Source organism: Pagrus pagrus (genome assembly GCF_965226575.1).
Source record: "Pagrus pagrus genome assembly, chromosome: 13".
NCBI lineage: Eukaryota > Metazoa > Chordata > Actinopteri > Spariformes > Sparidae > Pagrus > Pagrus pagrus.
In genome coordinates, this window is record NC_140197.1 from 17114325 (window position 1) to 17139739 (window position 25415).

General features: G+C 40.9%; 1 protein-coding gene across 5 annotated transcripts in view; it reads right to left on the reverse strand.

Moving 5' to 3' along the window:
• Positions 1–3520: 3520 nt before the first annotated feature.
• septin9a (septin 9a) overlaps positions 3521–25415 on the reverse strand; it is an 87784-nt gene continuing 65889 nt past the window's right edge. For all 5 annotated transcript variants that reach the window (XM_084371769.1, XM_084371772.1, XM_084371770.1 and 2 more), the window contains 9 exons: positions 13637–13846; positions 11731–11859; positions 11268–11349; positions 10953–11090; positions 8577–8694; positions 7678–7773; positions 6984–7080; positions 5930–5981; positions 3521–5072 (listed from right to left, as the gene is read on the reverse strand). In XM_084371769.1, coding sequence (XP_084227895.1) covers positions 4931–5072; positions 5930–5981; positions 6984–7080; positions 7678–7773; positions 8577–8694; positions 10953–11090; positions 11268–11349; positions 11731–11859; positions 13637–13846 — 1064 coding nt within the window. In that variant the 3' untranslated portion in view covers positions 3521–4930. The remainder of the gene's footprint in view (positions 5073–5929; positions 5982–6983; positions 7081–7677; positions 7774–8576; positions 8695–10952; positions 11091–11267; positions 11350–11730; positions 11860–13636; positions 13847–25415) is intronic.

The following is a 25415-nucleotide window of genomic DNA, read 5'->3' on the forward strand; positions in this document are numbered from 1 at the left end:
GAGGGCAGCAGAAGAGACAAAGTCCAAAACATCACAAAGCTTCACAGGTTCCAGACAGGCAAACATTACATGTATTCTACACATAAGCATGCACGGTTACAACTACACATTTACGTACATTCACAAGCTTGCTTGCATTAATTTCTATAGCTGCAGCATAATCGATGACATACATCTCCGACGTGTTTAATTACTCACAGTAATTAGGCTGACGCACGATGCTCTTCTCTCTCAGTCTCACCTCTCTCCTCCTCTGTCTGGATATTTCCCTCTTAAGTGCTTTCTAGCGGTGTGTATGTCAACCACTGTTGTATATAAAGCGGCACTCTCCTGCATTTTATATTAAGACCAGTGACTGGCATCATCTAGACCGCTTGAAGAGCTTATTCCCACGATAAAGTGACCCCGTATGTACAATTATTCGAAGTCCCCTTTCATCCCCAAAACCACCCAGCCATGATTTCTTTGTTTTTCGAATCCTCGCCAACATAGTGTTTTGGGCATTTTTCGATCAAACTTGCATCACATCGATCCAAGCAAACCCACTTCCTCCCTCTCTCTTCAGTCCGCTAATTGAATTTGCAGCTGACTTTTAATTAAGAGCAGGGCTGATTTGCATAAAGTCAGATCATTTGCATGCAGTCGTCAGCCCCTCCCCCCTACATGTCTGAGAGCCTGGCACCGAGCCAAGAGCAGGGGTGGAAACTGACATCGGAGAGAGAAATAAGGCGGGAGGAAGGGACGCATGGAGGAGAAGAAGGTGGAGGTGTCTGCCAACAAAGGAGAAGACAAACAGCAGATGGAGGGAAGGAGGAGACAAATGGGGGCAAACAACAACTCGTGCCATGAGATGGGGGAGTAAGCGAGGTAGACATGCACATACTCAGAGTTTGCACAGCGTGATCACCCACACACACACACACACACACACACACGGCATCACACTGGCACAAATATCGCCACAGATTTTGCAATCAAGTTAGCTAATTAGTAAATCAAAGAGAAAAAAAATTACGCGATGCATGCTAAATAGTTATACTCATGTTACAAACAGGTGTTAATTGGTGGCACGTTGGCTCTATGCAAATGAGCTGGGCTGACTTGAAAACAAGATATGGCGATGAGGTGCAATGCATTTGTCGAATAACACCTGGGATTATTTCCTGCCACACAGTATGTAACCTTGCCACTAGGGGTCCCTCAATCAAAACAAAAGATGTAGTTTGACGATGTTAAGGACAGTGGGATCATGGGAGATTTGTCTCCATTGTTAAACAACCACCATTGCTGATAAAATTTGATGACCACGGCTCCCCGACGACATAATGTATTGAAGTTTTATTCACATTACGCTTAGTCACGTTCAGCAACTTCCTTCCTCACTCTGACGTATCATTTGATTTCTCCCCAAGCAACCGAATAAAAAAATACGTTACCTTGAATAAAATAGTTTTTTCTGGGTTTGAACATTGTTGGAAACATTTGGGATAATGTAAGTATTAATACAGAAAGGTTACATATTATATCTTTAAAGAGAAACAAAACTCAGCTTCTTGTTTCACATCAGATATGGCAATTCACTTCCAAGCCCTCCCTTGCCTCAATTATATACGGACACACTGCTGTGACCGACGCTTGATAATTGATGCTGTCCAACATTAACCAGCATGAGTATTTGTCAAAATGCTTCCTGTACAGAGGGCTCAACTGCTCTAATAGGTCCCATCCATCACACCGTGCCAGGTCTGACCAATAAGTGTGCCCCTATATACAGTATTCATACTTTTCCCACAATGCCTAGAGTGGCGTGTCCATCTGTGTGAGGGTGGATGACATACTTGAATCTGCAGTGAAATCTGGCAGGTGAGTTGCGAAGCTGTTAAAGCAGCATGTACACAAGTTGATATACTCAGTGTGTAAAACTTAATATGCATTAAAGCCTGAAATACAACTACCACTCTACATACACATGTACACAACCACACAGCCATGTAAACAAATGCTGTGCGAACCAACATTGGTTCATTCTCTGTCTGAGAAGCCGACTTCATTAGCAACCAGAAAGAATGCAGCTCATTAATGAATGTCATTAAGGCAGGCGGTGAAGCGCTGGGTGGCTGCCAACAGGACGACTGCTGGGTGGCATGTAGGGAGGGGACGAGCTGGCTGCGGCCAGCACGGGTAGAGATGCAGCTGCTTCTCTTCCCGGGGGAGATGGAGGGAATAGGAGAAAAGGAGTATGAGAATGTGGGGGTCTAAACTTGTGAGCTGAGGATACGGGTTTGCTGAGGGTCGGGGGTCCATGGGTGTGTCAGGCGTGTGCCATCGTAATACTGCGGAAGATGGGGGGCGGCAGACGCCATTTTGGTGGAGCGATGCAGCGAGTCGCCATTTTGAAGTGCTCTGCTCGGGGAAAATGGGAATTAATAAAAAATTAACCGCAGTTAATGCAAACACATAAGCCATAGAGAGGCTGATTGATGATCAGATGACTGTCAGCTCATATGACTGCATGAACTTTGCTGCAACAGTCTGACCTCAGATCAGCAAATGGCTCTCTTCGTTTCACATACCAACACCATCAGACAAAGAGAGGTTTGCTTTGTCTCTTTGTTTAAAGTATGAGATGAAACCATCATTTTGCTTAGCATCTAAAAGCTGCTATATAACAAAAACACTGGAAAACAGAAAACATCCTCCTGCTGTAGTTTGTGCTTTATCTTAAATATTGTCTGCGACTACATTCTGCCTCTTCAGTACCTCACGACGCTGACGTCTGCACATCCTTTCACTGATCCGAGGCCTCGTCTGGAGCTCAGGACTCGTCCTCTGCCATCACTCTTACTAAAGAAGAAAACACTCACTTATGCATTTGAGTAATTACCTCTAATCAGCCATGCACTGACCTAGCAGGCAGCCATATTGATTTCAGAGGCTAATCAAGGAAAAGCTTAATGACATAGCAATTAAAGTGCTCCAGTACACAAATTACACCTACAATTAAATGCTACAGGGATCAGGTGTAGAAAAAAATGATCCAAAGGGTGGTCTATACAGTCAGAGAATATGAGCTGATGAATTCATGCAGGCATGTTGTGCATCTTAAAGGGCAACTCCACCAATTGTACACATTAAAGTGTGTTTACAGGTCTTGGGGAGTACAACTGCTTATATGAAAAAAAAGTAGTATAAAGCCTTTTGTAGCTTCAGAGGAGGCTGAATGCTACTTGATAAACTGCCTCCAGTGGTGTCACCCAGTAGCTCAGCTGCATTGTGGGAAATTTAGGCGCCAGGTTTTGAGAAGCAGTCCACTGGTCAAGCATTGCACTTGTACAGCACTGTTGGACTCATTATGGACAGAACCAGAGATATCGCCTTTTGGACTCCACACATTTTTCTTCCTTTTCCAAACCTCATGCTTACATAACCCACAATGCCACAATGACAAAAAAACAGTTTAAAGAAAAATGCTCAAAAATAGAAAGACATGCTAACTAAATCAACAAAATCAGAGAAAGTATATATTTACAACTTTAATCTTTATTTCTTTAAAATAAGATAAAGGAAAATTTGTTATTATCAATAATACAAGTACAAAAAAAATGCATCAGAACACAGAAGAATATACAGGACAGAGCATGACAGTGACAGCTTAGGGAATTATACTATACGGTTCAAACAGTTAAAGATCCTTTGTATATTATGGAAAACAGAAGTAAAAGCGGGCTGGTCAATGGAAGAAAATATTTCTTTTTATAGATAAATGAAGTGAAAGCATTGAAAAATGTCTAAATCTTGGCACCAACACACCTGCTCTCTTTCCAGTTCAGCCAACACGCTAGCAAACATTCTCCAATAAATAAGGCACTTTGATGGGCCCAAAAGCAGGAAAAGTATTTGTGTGTGCTTGTATGTGTCTGCGTCTGTATGTGTTTGTGCGAATAATCCGAATAAGTGGACCACAACTGATGACAAACTTTCACATTTTATATCGTGCATAAATACCTACTCATCTTAAATCACTCTTAAGATATTTCTATTAATAAACAATGACATTTATTACTGGGAATTTAAAAAGATGCCAAGGACCTGACATCCATATTTAACATGACACAAACATTTAACAGTTAAAGCAAAACACACAGCTTGTGACAAAAAAAGATAAACTCAAACATATGATGTGCTATTTGACAGCCATCTCTGTTGTTGTGTAACCGTGGGGAGAGAGCTGAATGATGTTGCATCTCACACACACACAGACTGGTATGCCTGCGTGTGTGTGTCACATGTTGGCAAAGTGCTGCCCAGCACCCTTCCAACATGCTTGTCAATGACAGACTATGTAGTGATCAAGTGCAATAATGAATATCATCACTTCCCACATATATTGATACAGCTGTGTGCATAAAGACAGAAAACTGTGCTTCTGTTACAGCATGAAATCTTATAAGCACTGCTAAGAAATATCAAACTTGAAAAAAGCAAAAGTGGACGAGGTTAACATGTTACTGATTAAGGCAATTCTGACGCTTGCAGATATCAAGCGTCAGCTCATTCTCTTTGGCAGATGCCTAATGTTTGGCACCACAATTAAAAACCAAAGGTTAACTGTAAGATCTGGAAGCAGGTAAAAATCAAGCTGCAGCACATTACAAAGAATCAAACTTCTCTTCACTCTCTTTGTCAGCGATAGTGAGAGGATAGTGTTTGTTAATGAGGCAATAAACTGATATGAAACAGCCCATTTAGCCGCCAAAAGTCACTGAAAATAAAGTCCCCCTGGCAGGCTTTTAAGTTTCTATCCCACCTGTGAGAAGAAGATGGATGGAGTGGAGGGCTGGAGTGGTGGGAAGACTGTCAATGAAGGTCAAAGTCTTATAGCAAATTAATTAGACCCAGTTGAGGTCAGCTGCAGCGGGGCGGGCGGTGTCTACATCTCATGGGCAGCAAGATGATGTTCAGGGATACCATTGGCATGAGCCACCACCGTGTTATTCTCATTGAGGCGCCTCACGCGATACATTTCATAGTGGATGCTGCTGGTGATGTCCTTAATGTTCTGCATATGGGTCCTGAAAAAAACACACGTTTACACAGAAATCATTACAAGAGACAGACAACTTTACAATAATATCTAAAGTCCCCCTCCATTCAACAATGTGTTCCGTGCAGAAATACATGTGTGCCGTTATTTTGATCACCACAGAGTTGGTTTAAGTTGTGTAATGCTGCATGTGTGTTGGTCAGCTGGTCTCCTTTGTTACTGCTGATCGCTGCTCTGCGACGTTAACGTTTTTGGGTGATGGCGTAAAAGGTATTCACAAACATGTGGCCTACTTCACATTCGGCTTGCCAAGGTAATTATTTAGAAATCAAATAATGGAAATGCTTGCAACTACTGACTATTTGAAGACTGATTACAAGATGACTCTAGTGTTTGTGCAAAGTAGATAATCGGGGTGCTGCATTGCCCTCGCTGTTGATTTTCTGCCTTTTTTCTTCTGTAAACATCAAGTTATTAATTAAGATTTAGAAAATAGATTTTTGACATTTGTGAATCGATTCTGAATCTTAAGAGATGAGAATCAAGACTCTTATGTGAATAAATTTTTCACCCACTCGCACCACTACTGAGAATGGACTCTAAATGAAGTTTCTGTTTCTGCACTTTAAAATATTTGAAATCACAAGTATTTCCATATTCATTTAGATTCTGGATGCTTTCACTGGATGGATCAAATAAATGTAATTTTTAAGAATTTTGCAATAATTTAACCCTTTAGTATAAATATTAGATGCAAATTAACAGTGAAAGCAGAGCACTTCTTTAATGTCATAACACAATTTTAGACGGACCTTAAAACATACACATCACAAGTCTGCATGAAAGAATTTAAGACATATTGATATGGAGAGAAAACTCCCTTACCTGATGAGGAGATCCCGTAAATAGGCAAACTCACAGTGGGCTATGTTCTCAACTAAAGGAGACAGAGAAAGTATGAGCTATCAGAAATAATTTAAGGTGAGTTAAGACAGGTGACAGTAGGACTGACTGATGAAAAAAATACCAAAAACAAACAGTATGACAGCTGTGAGCTGTTTCCTTGCCATAAAGTTTCCAAAAGAGTCCACTAGGTGGAGTCAGTGATCTTAGTGTGACAGATACTGTATGTCATCTCAACACTCGGATGCCCTCAACCAATGCAGATCTCTGTTAATAACTTCATCTACATAAAGTCCTCCTGAAGAGATAAGAGCCTATCTACTAAAAATGAAGCAATTCTGCCAGACGTGTGTGTGTGTGTGTGTGTGTGTGTGTGTGTGTCAGCTCTGCGCACTCTGCAGGAAATTATACTTCCTTAATGAGACACTTGATAGAGGGGTGGTGCCTCCTGTCTGGAGTGGATAACATAATTAAATATTGAAAGACAAATCCTGCAGTAAGAATGGCTGTTAACAAAACTCAACACTGTACTGTTACAGTACTTGTCTTTTGGCAAGCTGAATAACGATAAAGAAAAACAAAAAAGAAAAAAAAAATCTATTGGGTTTTTTCACTTGATACATAAATTGGAATAAAAGACAACTACATCCATAAAGTTTTTACTCTCCTCAACATATTTTATTTCCTATATGAGTATCCACAGTGTACCTTTTGTGATACAATAGGGGATGTGTGGGTTGGGGGAACCAAGTAAACAAATCAGGCCTCTTCAGACAGCGTGTGTCTGCTGAAGGCCTGAGCCAGCTGCACGGCACACGACACCAGTCTGAAGACTGAATGGAGCATTGTTTTATTGACTGACGGACTCAGTGAGGTCTTTACCCATCTCCCTTTTGTCTTTTCTTCTCAACAAAAAATTTAGTCATGTGGATGCTGACAGATTCTGTCCTAAAAGTGTCTCTCAATATAAATTTGAATAGACAAACAAAAAAGGGAAAACATTTAAACGGGAGGAAAGAAGGGGTGAGCGTTGTACCTTCAATGGTTCCCCACTTGGTTTTCCTCCCCAGCAGCCTCCTGCCATTGACCTGGTACTCCTGATCGCTGCCCACCACAGCAAATGGGATCATCTCCTGCTCACAGGTTAAAGATCAACAGTCAATGGGGTCAGAAATGAGTGAAGTCAAGTACATTAAGAATGACTCTGAATGGATTATGGATGTCCGTGCTCTGTGGAAAGGCATGTCTGAGCATAAATGAGGATAATAGTCACAACTCCTGCCACGAGTGTCACGATTCTCCAAATGCATGATTCAATTTGACTTTCTATTTTAAGGTCACGATACACTTTTTGATTAAAACATTTTTTTTTCATCCCTGGTCGTGGTCTGACAACTGTCATTTACATTTTCAAATTTTTCTTCAAAAAAAAATATTATTGAGATATTAAGAATATTACTAAGAATATGTTTTTTTAGAACGTACACTTCCACCACACCATATGGTCAAATTTAAATCATTTATTTAAAATGAAATGACAATTTTTAATGCAATGTTAGAAGGCAAGAGGGTTACTTTACGACATCATCATGCAAAAAGCCATCAGAAATGTTTTTCTTCAGACAAACTGGATTTGTGCATCGAATGCTCGTTTCAATTGATTTGCGTTTTTTAGTTAAAATTGTGACAACTCTACTCTTTAAGGCAAGTGGTTTAAATGATCCCCTCACCCTGATCTTCTCGTTGATCATTCTGTCCTCAGCATCCTCGTCAAATTCTTTCTGGGGGTATACGTCAATCCCGTTGGCTCGCAGCTCTTCCCTGATCTGGTGAGAGCAATTTTCAAACAGAAGGAAAAAACAAACTTTTAACCTGCTACAGTTTTGAAAGGACATAAGCTGAGACCTTCAATTAGAAGAGTAATTAGGCAGACTTGCTTGATGTAGTCTTGAGAGACATCAAACAAATGTACCTAAATTGGCGCACGGTACAGATTAAGGTGGTATTAACACAAATCTGCCTTCTAATCTACTCCAAAAGTTTGAGCTTAGTCGTTAATTGCTCCCTGTGTACAAACAAAACAGAAAACCTCACAAGATGGAAGCCTATGCATAAACCTGTGCGCACACAGAGTATGCCATACACATATACAAACACACACGTGCGCGTGCACATAAACCAGGGGGAGTTTAGCTTCCTCATTGCTAATGAGAGGAGGGAAAACCCTGAGATCCTTGAAGTAATGCCAGTAAAAACACAAATGAACGGCTGCAGCCTTATTAACTGTGAGGAGGAAGTGAAGAAAACTAAAAGGGTAAAGAGTGGGAAAAATGAAAGAGATGCTCTTGAGGTCTTGCTGGACTACAGCCATGTTGTCTGATGATTCAGAGAGCAGGAGGGAAGTACCAGGAAGAAGCACTACAGAAAACCACAGGAATATATCTGATCACCAGTTGCTGCACCACAAATATTAAAAAAAGCAAGCATGGAGAGAGAGACAAAATGAGCATTTTATTTTAATACCATAAATGGGGATTTAACAAGAGAAAAAGAAGAAAATAAAGGTAAAATGATATGAATTCTATACAGAAACAAATGTAAAAAGAAAAGAAGAGTGGTAAGATGTTACCTTCTTTTTGAAGAAGTCCCTCTCCTCCAGGGTGAGTGTGTCTGCCTTGGCAATGACTGGGACAATGTTGACCACCTTACTGAGACGTCTCATGAATTCTACATCAAGAGGCCGCAGACTGAGAAAGAAAAAGGCAACATATGAGAACCAGGGAGAGAGGGAAGCAGACATAAGATGTAAATACACGAGAACCTGAAATGAATGTGTAACACAAAACTCTTCCACCAGAGGGCAGATGTTCCTAACAACCCAGATAGAGACTGATAGAGAACTACTGTGCTAACATACAGTATTTACAGCTCCAACTATTGCAGTAATCGTACTCTACAATGTGTGTCAACAGCTGCTTGATGAGGATGAAAAGGACTTGTGGTCTGTGGAACAGCTCAGGCCTTTTCCCGCAGTTTGGAAAGAGCATCTGCATGTGGTCTACGGGAGTGCTTTCTGGCTAACAACACTTTGACAAAGACAATCCTTTGTCACCACGGCGTCTCGTGTGCCATGCGAGAGCACACTGAAAAGACAAAAGTGCAAAATTGACTGCAAGCTCCCAGACACCCACACAGACTCTCTGTCTCCCTCATCCTTCCTGCCTCTCTCCCATTAGACTTTTTAAGGCAAACCCCGAGCAGCTGCTGGCCAGCCCATGTGACATCTGTAGTGCTGGATCAACATGAAACGTTGGATGGGGCACAGAGACAGGGGGCCATTTCACACCAGCCCCCTGCCTGAGTAAAGACAGGCCATGACACAAAGCGCAGCACTCGAATGGCTGCTCTATGGTCAACTGTGTGTCTTTGTGTGGGTGCGCTCGAATGAGGCTGACAATCCACAGCTGCTCAACATTTTCCCAAGACCGACCGCTGCACTCGACTAGAGTTACACAAATGCAATAGCTATAAAATGCACAGTGAATCTATCACTTAATGGACACGTGGGACTGTGCACCCTCCCTCCTCTTATTTCTTCTGCTAGTAGACCCCGAACAGCGAGAGGCCGATCCAACGCAGTGGAGAGGGACGGCAGTTTATGCAGTTCGATCAGAGCCAGATGTGTGTGTCTGTAAGAGATCCAGGAGGAGAAACTCGGGACATTGTGCTGCTTCAGGGCCTGGCGAGAGTAGCCCATCTTTCCAGTGTGTGTGTGCGTTGTGTTCTGGGATATGTTGCATCGTGCTGAGCGGAAATCTGTGTGTGTGTGTTCAATAATGGCAGAGAGATGTTTCACATCACTGCACACTGAAAATAAAAGTCTGTATCAATATATGATCTATTAACAAATGCTCAACAGACTGTTATTGCCAGTAACAATGACAGTTGTTTTTCCAGTTGATGTAATTTTATGGTATTGTCACCCAGGGGCAAGTCAGAGGCCTGTACTACGAAGCAGGATCTTGGGTTAGAGGGACAAATTCATGGTTAACCCTGGGTCGACTAATCGAGTTGATAACAATTTTCGTGTGATCGCTTAGCGTGATTGTGGTTGTTAGGCTTAGTGAAGCCAGATAACAAAAATATATCTTGGGTATGTTGAACTCGCTTCAAAGTGCAGGCCTGTAGACAAGTAATGAAATGACTTGACGGATAGCCAAAGTCGAGTGGGAGTTCGATGAGAAGAGTTTTCGCAGAGAGTTCGATGGAAAGATTGATACCACTCTCATGTCTGTATGCAAAACATGAAGCTACTGCCAGTAGCCAGCTAACTTAGCCTAGTACAAAAGCTAGGAACAGAATGAAAGATCTAAAGATGGCTTTGTTTCATACCCCATGGAATTTCTGACCCCTAGTGGTACTATGGAGTACTATTTTTGTGAGTGGGCCCCGTTTTTTTTGTCTCGCACAAGGATGCACATGCCTGATACAGTTCTACCAATGGTTTCCCCCTATTCCACTGATGTAAAGGTGGCTGTAATATGCCAACAGAGGCAGGGAAGAAGAGGACTGCAAGCTAGTAAACAAAAATACTAACAACACATGATATGAAATACTTTAAAGATCAGCTTTGTAAATGTTTTATGAAGAAGGAATTACATGTAACACTTTTGTTAGAGCTCAAAAGATACACGTTATATGATGGTGAGTAAAAATGTAAATATACAATATACAACAGAGCTCCACAGGGCATCTGTTAGCTGGCTAAATTAGCTAGATGTTGGCAGCAGCTTCATATTTACTTTACAGACATGAGAGTGGTTTTAATCTTCTCATCTAACTCTCAAGTGAGGAAATGAGTTCTCAAGAGTGTCCAACATCTTGTGCTCTTTCTCATCTTAAACTGATGGTAGCACTGATATAATTTAGTGTTTTATGCACTTCATGTGCTCATGTGTCATATATATATATAAATAAATATAACCAGGCTTCAATGCATCCTTACCAGTGTCCGGTCGGGGGGATGAAGTATATGCAGCAGTGAACTCTGGAGTCAGGAATCCTTTTCTTCCTGTTGATATTAATCTCCTCCTGCAGGTACGCTTCGTACTGGTCATTAATGAACTTCATGATGGGCTGCCAGCTACATCATGACGGGGATGAATCGAGGGAATGATGATGGAGGAGTGGAAAGGGAAGAGACAGACACATATAAGAGGAGAGGAGGACAACAGGAAAAGTATGGTTACAATTTGGTTAGACACAATTTAAAGCTTGCTGTTTATAAAGTCAACACAATGATGGCAGATTTGTAGCATACCAGTTCTCATTGTTGATCTGGTCTCCAAAGCCTGGCGTGTCAATGACTGTCAGCTTCATTCTCACTCCCTTCTCCTCAATGTCTGCACACAAAGAAACGTATTAGGTCAGCCAGTTGCAGCAAACTGTATATACTGTGGTATACTGTGCACTTTAAATACATCTACTGAACCAGGCATTGTAAATGTAAAAAATGTGGCTTGATTCTGCAGTTGCCCTGCCGATTTCTTCTGCATAATTTGAAAAATAATCTTAAATACAATAACAATTAGAAAAGTAGAGACAAAGATGGATACGGGGGGACTAGACAAGCAGTATGTAGACTTTGCCATGGCTGACAAAGGGGAAAGTGTACATACATACGAGAGAAGAAGAAATAAGTATGAGAGGGGTGTATTTTGGCTGACAGACCTACTGACACAGACATACAGAAAACAGAAGGGGCACAGAGAAGAGTTTAATACCATGACTGATGGACTTTATTTCGATCGTTTTGGGGATCTTCTCCTGGGCCGTGGCCAGCACTGACTTACGGCTGACTTTAGACTTAAACAGCGTGTTCATCAGAGTAGACTTTCCTAGGCCACTCTGTCCTGTAAGCAAAAACACAGTTAGAGCGGTAGACAGACTGAAAAGAAACACAAACACACTTCAAGGGAAAAAAAAGAAGTCCTCTTACGCTTACACTGCTCCTCACAATAATAAACCCAAAGAAGAGTCAGTGATTATTTTCCATGGCAGTTTAACACTCAGGATGACTCCAGGCTGTCAGTTGTTGGGCTGAGGCAGTGACAAGCTGCAGGTGTCTGTCTGCACAAACACTGCCAGGAAAGCCATTTATAGACATGACAACAGCCCCAAACACCATCAATAAGACAGATAAGACCCCTCGGTAAAACAGTCAGGAGGCATTTGCACACACTTTTAAACTTAATACATGAATGGTTGCTTATAATGATCTGTGTCCGCAAGTTTGCGTTGGCTGATAAAATGCTCTCCACCTGCATAAGAACGACTTGGTGTAGAAGCTGATGAACCAGCAAGACTCCCTATCTCTGAGTCATTATTAACTGTCTGTTTATATTAATGGGACCATCTGTGACCCCTGCACAACACACTAACATCACCACAGGTTAATGAGGAGGAGCTTGGAGGGGCACACTGAGCAGCAGCATTCACAGTTCAAATTCAGGTTAAGTCAACATGAAGACCCTTACTGATGAAGATGCAGTACAGACAGTCAGCACCACATGCAAACATGGATCCTTACGAGTACAGAAACCAACAGCTGCAGATGATAATGCAGTAAGTTCAAACTTCACTTGGAAGTTTAAGATTTGGCTGTTTCTGTAACAGCTGTATCTCCCAAAGTGTCTCGGTCCAACATTCTTCCACTAACAACCACCAACAGTAATGTGGTGCCAAAGTCCCACGCTTGCTTATGTGGTAGGCTACAGAAGAGCAAATTTTGTTTAAAACTGTGATGAAACAAGTTTTGTGACAACATTTCTTCGTAATGAGGGCAAGACAAAATTATTAGCAAACGAAAACTGACTAAATATCTTAATATCAGTGATCAAAAAGATCACCAAGTATGTCTGTCTGGCTATGCGTCTTTGCTATCAAATACAGACTGCAGACTTTTTCCTTCTTCCCTCTTTTGTACCCAGTTCTTCCCAAAAATAAAAATTAAAACGGACTCCTTCCTTCACTGCTCTCTTTTTCAAGTGGTGGAATATAATTACACCTGAAAGCAAAAAACACATGGAAACCAGCTTTGTTTACCATTGCCCCAACAGCTTTACACAACTAAATCTCATCCCTTAGGCTGCTTCTTAAGCAAGCTTTTTTATTTGACGATGAAACACAGACCAACCGGCGCAACATCATCCAGGAGGAGACACACCATAGGGAGGTGGCGTGGGTTTTATGGTAGCCTGTCTACAGCACTGTTGAGGTGTGTATGTGTGTGTGTGTAATTAGCTCCTGTTTTAAGGGTGTCTGATCACAGTGATGAGAGCTCAGTGAGAAGGAGAGTTTACTGTGTGTGTCTAGTTATTAAAATAAGTTTGAGGCCTCCATTTTATGTCACAGCTTGATTAGAGGGAAAACCTGAATAACAGGACACAGCTGACTGAAGATGTTTGAGATAAACACACATTTAGCTATAACAGCAAACGGGCTGATACTACATGTACACTTTAGAGTCTGCACTTGATGACAAGGCTAAGAATGAAAGTTCATCTTCATGATTAAACATCCATCTTTTCGGTGTACAGTATGTTATTATGCATACAAGTAGTCATGTCCTGTGCAATCCCTGAAACGACTAACAGAAAAGTTAGCAAGTGTACAACATGCCCTACTTACCCACAACCATAATGTTGAGCTCAAAGCCCTGCTTCATGGCCTTTCTCCTCATCTGCTCCAGAATAGCATCAATGCCCACATAACTGAAGTCCACCACAGGGCCACCGGCCTTCTCCCCATATAGGCCACCCACCGCTGGGGGCACCATAACATCCGGCACCACTGCCTCAGACATGGCACTGCTGCTGTAGCTGGGAATCACCTCTGGCCCTAATTTAACAAAGAAAGAGAAAGAAAGAGAGAAGGTTAGAGGGAATGAGATGAGGATTAAAGGTAAGAATGGAATTGGGTAGAGATATGCGAGAGATAAATGTCTGATTAGCAATGTTGAGGATATGAAAAACTGGTAATAAGTAAGACAAGGAAGTAGAGAAGAGAGATGCTTGGCAGAGTATGGTATTGGAAAACATCCACATGACTAAAAGAACTTGAAGAATTTGAGATCCTATGAAAACAACTTACTGTACGTCAAGCTGCACAAAAACAAAGCAGTATGACATTTTCAGCAAAACGCTGATTTGCCTTCTGATGGGGAGTTAAATGAGAAACTAGCTACATATCTCACTTGTATAAGTCATTCAATAACCGAGTGCAAAAACATCCAGGGGAGGCTGTTACTGGTCCTAGCCAAGAAATAGTCTGGAACATAAACCCTGTAAAACTGCAAAATTACACGTTTAGGCTTCTTTTGTAAAGAAATTTTATATAATTTGTTAATAAATACTGAGCTTGAGAAATGCTGGAGGATGCATTTGTTACCTTAACACAGAGGCAGAGGCATAGCTTTTTCCCCTTATGTCCAGTCTTTATTTTAAGCTAAGCTAACCTGCTGCTGGTTGTAGCCTTATATTTAACAGACAGATGTGAGAATGATTTTAAGCTTCTTGTCTAATCTCACAAAAAAATGAATGAGTATTTCTCAAAAAGTTTAATTATTCCTTTAATTATCAGCAATGTCTTGATCCATGAAAATCACTACAGACAGTAGTAAACTGGCCAATCATCAGGACTTTGGCTCCACCCTCTAAAGATTTGGAGCCGAAGCAGCTGATAAATCTGTGTAGTTGTCTTAGCCTGCTTTTTAATCAAACAACACACACACCTTCAAACAGAGGCAATGTCCGATCTCATGTCAACACAGACTTTTGACTCAACAGAAAACTATAAGAAAATATACTCTGCACTATTAAAGTACTTTGCACTTGGCAGGGGGTTATCCTTGCAGTTTGATTTGATAATGATTAGCTTAACGTCTTTCTGTGGAATGCCTATCGGATGTGTGTCCAACAGTAAGATAAATATTCAACATTTAATATGTTCATTCAGGTCTGTTAACAGTCACGAATGTGCATGCAGAGAGTGGCTGTAACTCTGCTTAACAATGTGTTAAGTCAGCGTAGATGAGGAATCCACAGTGTGTATGTTTGTGTCTGTATGTACAGTGGTTCATGTAGCTGTGTCCCCCTCACAAGGCCTCCCTTTCCCTCCCTCTCCACAGCGCAGTGTTACTGTCCTGTTAATGCAAGAGTGGAACAGAGGCTGAAACATGATCCACTCACAGAGCAGGCCTGGGTCACACAGACACACACACAGGGAGAGTACATGCTTGAGTTTCATGCACACTCCTTTTGATCACATAGCTGACCTGTAAGGCGGACCCATGTACAAGCACATGAAAACATGAAATGAAAACATGAACACACACACACACACACACACGCACACACGCACGCACGCACGCACGCACGCACGCACGCACGACTGGCAGCCAACAATTAAACAGCTATTGGATTCCAGCTCAGGCACAAATTTTATTCCACAAACACTTGGCCTGCCATGAGGAGGAGAAGAAGTCCAGACAACGAGCTGGTTCACTCCTATCACTCAGGCAACGTACACTTCAAACTGGCACTGCACTGATTAATGGAAGAAATTCAGTAAAGAATAACATTACTGTGGAAACTCAACACAAGTTTGTATTCAACGTTTACTTTTATAATGTGCTCCATTGTGTGTGTGTGTGTGTGTGTGTGTGTGTGTGTGTGTGTCATAGAGACCCACCTATGGAAGCAGCTCTCCTGGCCTCCTTCACCACTTCCCCATCCTGTTCCAGCAGTCAGTCAGCAACTTACTGCGACTTACTGCCCTCCACCTCTCCCTCTGAACCTCCCACATTCCCTTACCTCTGTTCGTGTCTTTTTCTCTCAACCTCACCCTTTCCTCTCTTGTCATCAATTTCCCCTCTCCACTCCATCGCTTAGTTTTCTATTGTCTCTCCAGTTTGACTCACCATCTTCCTCTCTCCCATTCATCTGGCTTTTATCTCGAAAATTACATTTATTGTCCTTTTTCTAAACCCTCCAGAATCACATTATTTCCACCCCACACAACCTTTGTTTCTTTTTATCATTCGTTTGCTACTCCTCATGTCAGTCCTTCTCTCTCTCTCTCTTACTGCTATGACAGCTATGCGCTGTAAACAGAGATGTTGGCCAGGGGCTAACACACCTTGACCGGCAACGCTGTGACAACCGAGCCTTACCTGAGGCAGGATGCCAGCAAAGCATCAAAGGGAAGGGACATAAAAAGCACTGGGCTGACAGACACTTGAATAGAAGCCTCAAATACTATCCAACAGCTGCTACACCTGCAAATTCCTAAAATAAAATAATGCCAGAGATATCCTTTAAGAGTTGTTGATTGTCAAAATAGTTTCAGATTGAGTTTATGACAATCAATTAATTGTCGATTTTTTCCTAGGAAAAAAATCCCAATCATTCAAAGGTTCCAGTACCTCAATTGTAAAGATTTAAGACATTTCTTTTTGATATTGAACTAAAAACCTTTGGATTTTGGACTATTTTTTCGAAAAGTTGTTTTGAGAAAAAAATAATCAGATGACTGAAAAATGAAATAATAGTTTGTTACAGATCTCCATATATTTGTCACCCAGATGCAGCTGCAGCAGAGTTATTAGTTTCCACAGTCTCAAAACCTAAAAATCCCACTCCAATTCTGTACCACACCTCTTATTTGATAGTACTGCGAGTATAAAAGTGGAAAAAATGAGGGTTAATGGATGTTACTTGTTACCTTATCTGTGATAAAATACACAATGAAGTGTGAGATGAGAGATTTTTTGGTCATGTCCAAGTTTAAGTGGCTCTGATTCGGCCCCTAATTACAGAACAATATTTAAATTTTATAATCTTACAATGTGTACAGACCAATGCAGTTCCTGTATTTCATGTGAGGTCTTGTTCTGAAATAAGTGCCTATTTCCTTGTTTGAATACAGGGTTCTGCAAAACAATGCCACCCACATCTATTGTGTTAACAAGCTGTCTGTTATGTTTAACAAATAGTAAACACACACCAATCTCCTGGTGAAGATGGAAAAACCTGGACCTCAGGTCTGTGTCTCCTGCATCTTAACTAGCTCGTTTCCCAGACAGAAGCAGCAAGACTCTTCAGAGCATTGTTAACTGTCCTTCATGAAAGCACACCGCCCCTTTGGCCCGAGTCAACATAGAGTCAAACACCGTAAACGACTTGGCAAATGCACAACACAGACAAAAGGAACAAAAAGTCCTAGACTATTACTGCGGGAAACCTAACATTGAAAATAAATCACTTTCATCACAGGTAGTAAACACTTTCAGTCCAGTGTCTTCAATTTAAGTAAACTACGAATCCCACAGTGCGGCAATGTTGATATAAGAATGTCAAGCTGTAAGTGAAGCGTACTATTCTGTTGTTTTGACAGCGAATAAAAGCAGACTGGTGAAGGACTCAGGAGTTGACGATTGTAAAATATCTGGATAAACTGATCATCTATCACACAGAGGTATTCATTCTTTAAACCCTTCCATGATGTTGCGCCAAAGTGCTGCAGAGCAGTTCTGAGCTCGTAAACACAGGTGTCAGGAGACAGCCGCTTGGAGCATGGCGCTATAAATGTTAAAAGAAATTTGACCTCCACATGAAAAATGTCTGGGTGGTGGACCTAACCCAACCCTACCAGACACAGGCCAGTCAAAACACTGGCCTGATTGAGAAACTACAGGTTCATGCCAGGTCGAAAAGAGATGAGAACACCACATACTGTAACTAAACACGTTTGGTGGATTTTCTCATATGAATGATCTGGTTTGGGTATAAACATGGTTTGCAATGCTTTTTGTTATCTCAGTCACAGGCCAACTGATCTGGCTCCAATATTTTAGCAGCAGTTTATCAAATATTATGTTAAAATGCCCATAATGTTTGAGATGACTGTCAGTCCTTCTAACTAGTGACGTACACAAACATGCTAACTGTCCTGCATACCATTTTTGGGGCTTCGAAATTTCGTTGACAATTACCTGTAAATATTCTAAGCTTCGATGGGGTGGTGGGGGAGCACAACGCAAGCCATCATACTTTCCTCAAACTTGTGGTCATTATTTATTGATATGCAATTATGAGTAACTTGAGACGAGAACAGGAGGGGAGACAAATCAACCACCAGAAAGTATGCTTTTCTATGTGCAGATACAAGACAATTTGCACGCCCCTGCTATTTATGTGTGCTGGTTTTGAGACTAATTAAGCTTCATTAAGGAGCTGAATTTCTCACTCAATGTGTCCACCTAAAACCAACTCTAATACCATTCCACAATTTGATCCAATCAATGACATAAACCTGCAAGACATAATACGGCATTTGAAATCTTCCTCCTGCTGCCTTGATATTTTACCAGCAGGGTTCTTCAGAAAAGTTTCAGACTGCATGACTCCAGATCTGCTACAGATTGCCAACATGTCTCTTCTCTTAGGCGTCTTCCCCCAAGCCGTGAAAACTGCAGTCATTAAACCACTCCTGAAGAAGAACAATCTAGACACATCAGTAGGCCCATATCAAACATCCCAATTTTAAGTAAAATCATTGAAAAAGCTGTTTTTCAACAGCTGAACAATTAAATAACAACAATAAATGGCTGTTTTGATGTCTTCCAATCAGGATTTCGACCACATCACCGTGCTGAGACTGCTCTTGTCAAGGTCCTCAATGACATTCATTTAAACACAGACAGTGGTACTGGTAATTACACATCTGAGCGGATGAAAATGACAAGCGGAGTACCCCAGGGCTCCATTCTGGGGCCTCTACTATTCAACATTTACATGCTTCCTTTAGCTCAGATAATGGAAAACAACAAAATATGTTACCATAGTTATGCAGATGACACACAAATCTACATAACCATATCACCGGGGGACTATAATCCCATACAAACGTTGAGTAGATGCGTTGAACAAATCAATGATTGGATGTGTCAGAGTTTTCTTCAGTTAAACAAAGATGAGACTGAAATAATTGTTTTTGGAGCCAAGGAAGAACGACTAGCAGTCTCTGCTCAGCTTCAATCTGTAATGTTGAAAACTACAAACCAAGCTAGAAACTTCGGTGTAATCATGGACTCAGGCCTGAATTTCAGCAGCCACACTAAGACAATTACAAAGTCAGCCTACTATCATCTTAAGAATATATCCAGGATAAAAGGACTTATGTCTCAGCAGGATTTGGAAAAACTTGTCCATGCATTTATCTTCAGCCGACTCGACTACTGTAACAATGTCTTTACAGGACTCTCTAAAAAATCTATCAGACAGCTGCAGCTGATTCAGAACACTGCTGCTCGAGTCCTAACAAGAACCAAAAAGGTAGATCACATCACTCCAGTTCTTAGATCTTTACACTGGCTTCTTGTCAGTCAAATAATAGATCCTGCTGTTGGTTTATAAAGCACTGAATGGATTCGGGCCACAATACATTTCTGATCTGCTGCTACGTTATGAACCATCCAGACCTCTGAGGTCGTCAGGTACAGGTCTGCTTTCAGTCCCTAGAGTCATAACTAAACATGGAGAAGCAGCGTTTAGTTACTCCCTGAAAACTACAGGTCTGCTCCAACTCTCACCTCTTTAAAATCAAGGCTGAAGACCTTTCTGTTTGCTACTGCCTTTCACTGAAGCAATTTCAAGGCTTTGAACTGCACTGTGACTATTATTTTCTAGTCATGTCTTTCTATTTTAGCTTACTTTCCTATTTCTTAACTTGTTTTAGTGTTTTGTTTCTTGATGACTTCCTGCTTGTTTTTCATGTATTTTAAATGCAATTTTTTAACATTTTTTAACATTTGCAAAAATGTTATTGTTATGCCCCTGTAATGCACTTTGAGTTGTCTGAATTGTGCTATACAAATAAACTTGCCTTGCCTCAAGGATTTTTGCCTCTTTTTACGTGCACATTCATAAAAAAGTTAAGCATTCAAATTACAATGGCAACAGCAGAAGCTATGAAACATTTAGGTCAGGCCCTATTGCTAACTCAATGGCACAGTTGCTTACAAGACTGTATGACTATATTTCACTGAGTGTACAACAAATGTGTAAGTAGTATTAATAAGTAAGTAAGAACTTATCAGTCTTACATGAAGTCAAAATTTTCTGTCAAAGTTACAACAACTGAATGCTAATTTAATTTAACAGTATTTTCTAGTTTGTGTTATTTACTGTGCTCTTCTTACTGGCTTGAAGGAGGCTCTGAACGCAAAGGAGGGCGTCATGGCTTTCTATGCACCAGTCACACTGAAGCAAAATTTGAGTCAAAGCCTGATCACTGATGTGTTTGTTTGCTTGTCCATCGCTGTCCGTTAAATCAGATCAAACCACACACACACAGTCCTGATGAAGCAGATGAGCTCCATTGGAGTGATGAACTTTTAATAAAAAATAACTATATATATGTATATGTACTGTATTTTAGGGCTTTATTTTTTATTGATTTGATTTTACTTATTTAGCCATAGTCGTTTACACTAAAGAGAAATACTGAAGATTTTAAACAGTGTTTTCAGGAGCTACAAATCAACTCAAATGTTCTCAATACATAAACAACATCAGTCATACATCATTGATTTTAGAGTTAATTATCCCTCTGCTCTACTTTCTAAAAAGGTTTTCCCCTATATCAGCTCCAGTTATGGGATTGCATGGACACTATTTCCTTTGAGTCTGTAAGAAAGCAAAATTAATTTTAGAAATTGGAGAGCAGAGAATGACTCATGGGGCTCACTGTGATCCTGTTTTCAATTACAGGCACTAAAGAAAAAAATTTTCTTGCTTCCACCAGGATCAAATTACTTTGTTTTTTGTAAATAAGGCCAGCAGTCTCCTACACCACAAAGCATTTTGGAGGGGAGAAAAAGTTGAGAGCAAGGAGGAGAAAGGAGCAGAAAGCCAAAGTTGGAAGAAAAGATAAAGTCAAGAAGAAGGCAAGATTGTGGGGATAAGCATGAGATAAAGAGGAGAAGCAGGAAAGGAAGAGGACTTTTGAGTAGGGGGAGGTAAAAAAGATGAGGTCAGGGCAGAGGAAGGAGTGTGGAATGGAGGAGGCAGGGAGGAAAAAGTTAGAAAAAAAAGCTTTTTGGAGGGAAGCGTTTGTGATTTATTCCACTTCCATTCCTCACTAACTACACACAGGCCTCCAAACAGGGATGTAAATACAGTGAAAGCAGCTAAACATGTCAAGGCACTGAAACTACGAAGAACTATGAAGAACACTGGGACTGTGTCATCTATGTTTAGTGGAGATGTGGTCAAAACCACTGAGCCTTGCCTCAGCTGTCCAGGGTGTTGATCTTGACAGCGTGGCTCGCAGGTCATGGGTCACGTCCCAGTTTAGGTTGGAAAAGAATTGCGCTGAGGTTAGTCCCAGTATGACAAACCAGTGGTTTGACCTTCTCAACAAACTGACCTGAATCACTAGAGAGGAATCCAGAGAAAGACACGGACAGGAAACTTCGACCAGGATAAGTTCATAGAAGAGTGACTCACTCAGTGATTCTACAAATTCTCTTTCTTTTTTTAGATACTTTTATGACTGTGTGATGCAGAAAGTACCAACTACTCTCTATTTTAATGAGCCATCACATAATGTTTTCTTTTCTCTGCTGGAAAAGAAAATTAAACAACAGTCTGTAAACACTCAATTCAAATGGGTCTTCAAGATGAGTCAAACTCTTTTTCACACATGTTGTTAGTGAGTGAGCTATATTTATTTCTGTATTACTGTAGTCCTGTTATCATTATAATTATTATATACCATGATACACGATGGTATTGTTGTTTTTCCATTCAACCACAATGCCAGTTCTCAAGACCATGAACATGAATGTAATGGATCAGCTTAACAAAGCTGTCCACATTTAAAACAGACAGTGACACTGATATTACAAAAAAGTATTCATGTTATTGTCATATTTATTTTTGCAAATCACTTGGCCCTATAATATTTTCAGGTTGCAAGTTGCTAGCCACAAACTTTAACATCAGTGCTTAAATGGAATGTAAGTACTCATCATGCAAAATATAAACAATCACTTTGAAAGTGAAGTTTCTGTGGCTGAGCGTAACAACGGTCCTCCACTATGCACAGTTCATCCAACTGGGGAGGCAGCTTGAAAGCAACACACATTAGTTGACTGATCCACTAAATGGGTCTTTTGCATCTTTTCTCCGGTCTAAAATCATTTCATGGAGCCCTCCTTAAAACCATCTGCTCCTCTTCTCCCTTATTTACATTCCCAGACAGGACAAAGGAGGTTTTGTCTAGTCTCATCTTAACATGGCTACATTTGATTTGATGGTGACCTAGATGCTTCTTCAGAAGTGTGTGGGCTGCTGCAAATCTTATGTGATGCGATAAAATCAAAAAGGTTCCTGTGAGGCCCTTCCAGTGGATCTCAAGCTTGTTTTTTTCCCCAGTTGATTTTCCCCAAAAGGAGGAGTTTATACAAACACAACTGAGAAACTTGCAAAGAAAGAACAAAGCGCATGTGGCCATGAAATTACATTGAATTTGGGTTTCCAAGCAGCCCTCCAGCACAGAATCAATTAGATACCCCAGACCACATGGGTTTGGGACGGACCCAGGAGATGGACATAAACACCCATGCACACACACCCGAACACTTTTTCCCACCCTCTGACAGTGAATCCCTTAATAAAACGGGGAAATTTGAGTGTTTGTGCAGCAAAGCCCGGTTCCCAGAGTCCTCATCGTTCAGATCTCTGGGGAAATCTGCCCTCTGACCCCTGCAGGGTCCAACTCGCTCATCGTGTCACCTGGCACTAGACACTGTGTGTATGTGCGTGTGTTTGTGTGTGTGTGTTTGTGTGCATCCATCTGCGTGTCAGATCAGTGTATGCTTTCGTCTATTCATTAAATGTGTGATATATGTCTTGTGTGCACAATCGAGAATTTTGTATTCATGTTTGTAGAGGAGCCTGATAACAACCTGTCACTTCCACAGAGATACAAACCAATGAGTCTTCATACAGTCTTGGTACTCCAAGTCTACAAGCTGCATCCATGTCAGTGCATTAAGCTTCGGCAGCTAGTGCTCCTTCGCAGCCAGTTGAGAAATGTAAGTAAATTGCAGTAATGACAGTAGAAGCCCACAGGTTTGTCTAGACTGCCAGAGGAATGTGTTCAGTCTCCACACTGTGGTGGTGCACAAGAGAGCTGTTGTCTTTCTAGGCTGTTCAACTTTGCTCTGACACGAAGCAGCTCACAAGAAAAAGAGTCCTTCAACTGCAACAAAGTGTTTTTTTGCTAGGTTTAATCAATTTATTATGAAAAACACGAATGCATAACCTTATGGTCTAATATGTGGCTCGTTTATTTAGTTTCTAACTGAACATCTACATTTAAGGAAAGCAATTCCACCGCAACACTACATTCCCCACATAAGTGTCATTGCAGTGGACAACATTTTTAAGCAATATTCTGGCCCAAAGCGACTGCTAAACATTAACCCCTAAGTGTGTTTACACAAAAGCCAAATGAATCAGGAAGTTGCCAATTTTCTAAGGCAAATTTCTTGGCAAAGAGGCAGAATAATAAACTAGCTAGCTATTATCTGCTAGTTGCTCACTGACAGGAGTTGTTAAAGTCATTAGCAAGGCTGAGGTAGCCAGCCAGTGTAGTTTTTTATCTAAGTGCACAGGTCAAAGTGTATCAGTGAAATGGTTGGCTGACAGTGAACGTGGGTCAACAGGGGGCTCAGGAATCTGACCTCTGTCCTCACACATACCTCACACCAGGCATAACAGTCAGATGAAGTCAAACTCATAAAACAAAATGCCTGCAATAACGTGCAGTTATTTCCACATCTCATAATCTTTTTAAGAACTCAGAGTAATGATAAAAGGTCCACTGCTGTTACTTAAAGGAACAGTTTACTCCAAAATCAGAGTCAATCAAGCATTTTTTCCATCTTACCTGTTGTTGTGCTCTTTATCAGTCTAGTTGATTTGGTGTGAGTTGCAGAGATATTAGCTCTAGAGAAGTCTGTCTTCTCTTGTTGTGAGTAATGTCATTTAGGAACTATTTCCTTTCCCTATCACGAGCAAAGGGAGAGATGCATCTACTCATGGATGAGAGGCTTATGCTTGTGATAGTGTGGGATGTAAACATTAATGGTGTCCTCCTCAGCTGAGCTGTAATGTTAGTTAGCTTAGTTAGCACACGTCCTTCTGAGCAGCTATACAGTTGGCAGGTGTAGATTAGTAGAAAGAAAATAGTTCCTCCATGAATCTGTTCACAACAAGGTCTGCCATCTAATTCAATTATAATGGTGAGAAGGCAGACATCTCTATAGCTGACATCTCCAAAATTCTGCAAATCACACCAAAATATAAATATGCATTTCAGATTTTCTATGCCTTTAACTGTGATCCGGTATGCCCTTATACATACTAAAAAAAAAAAAGCTGTGGTAACTTAATGCTTTTACTTCATATTTACTTCAACTAACTAAAAAGGTACACACTCATTCTTGAGGTCAACTTTTTTCAGTGTTGAGACGACAAGGCTTAAGGTCTCCAAGGCCATTAATAAAATGTTGCTGTGGGTGTGCACAAACACACGTTCATCATTCCATCAACACAATCAGCAGGAATCCTTTGGCTCTCTGACTCGCTCCACAATCTGTGTGTGTGTGATATAAAGCCTGTCGTACTGGTCCTTTCCAGGCCTCAGGAGCAGTATTTATGGACTGTGACTGACCCACATACAAAGCTCAAGAGTACAAAAGCAGACAAATTCATCAGAAGATCCAACTACTGCCTATGATCATTTGCTAGGTCCCAATATGAGTTTAACATGAATTTCTGCACAGATGGTTGACTAATTGTGATTCCTTTTTTTCTGTCTTTATTTTTTACCATTTGACTGCATGAAATCCAGGTTTAATATAAGCCCTACATTTAAAATAGTTAGGGCTTATTGTTGTTAATACATTAGTTACAGCTGATCAATATTTAATATATTACTTAATATAACTAAAACAACGTCTGATACCTCATGCTTACAACATTTTCTGATAATGAAGACAATGCCCATGCACTTCTACACACTAGAAAACTTTCAGAAAAATTTCAGAGCTCCGGGTACATTCATGAAATATTTTGCATTTCAAAGCCGTGGTGCTGAATTCCACAACAGATACATAATCTTGCTGCACTAACTTACTGGCTGACTCACAACATACAGACACACAAAGGTAATGGTGACCTTTTCAGCATCCCATCAAACACTGGTGAAAGGCCACTGTCTGTTCTCGCCTGCCAATGCACAGGGGCCACAACAGAGCTCCTTTCAACAGCTGTGTGTGTCAAAGTGTGTGTGTGTGTGTGTGTGTGTGTGTGTGTGTGTGTGTGTGTGTGTGTGT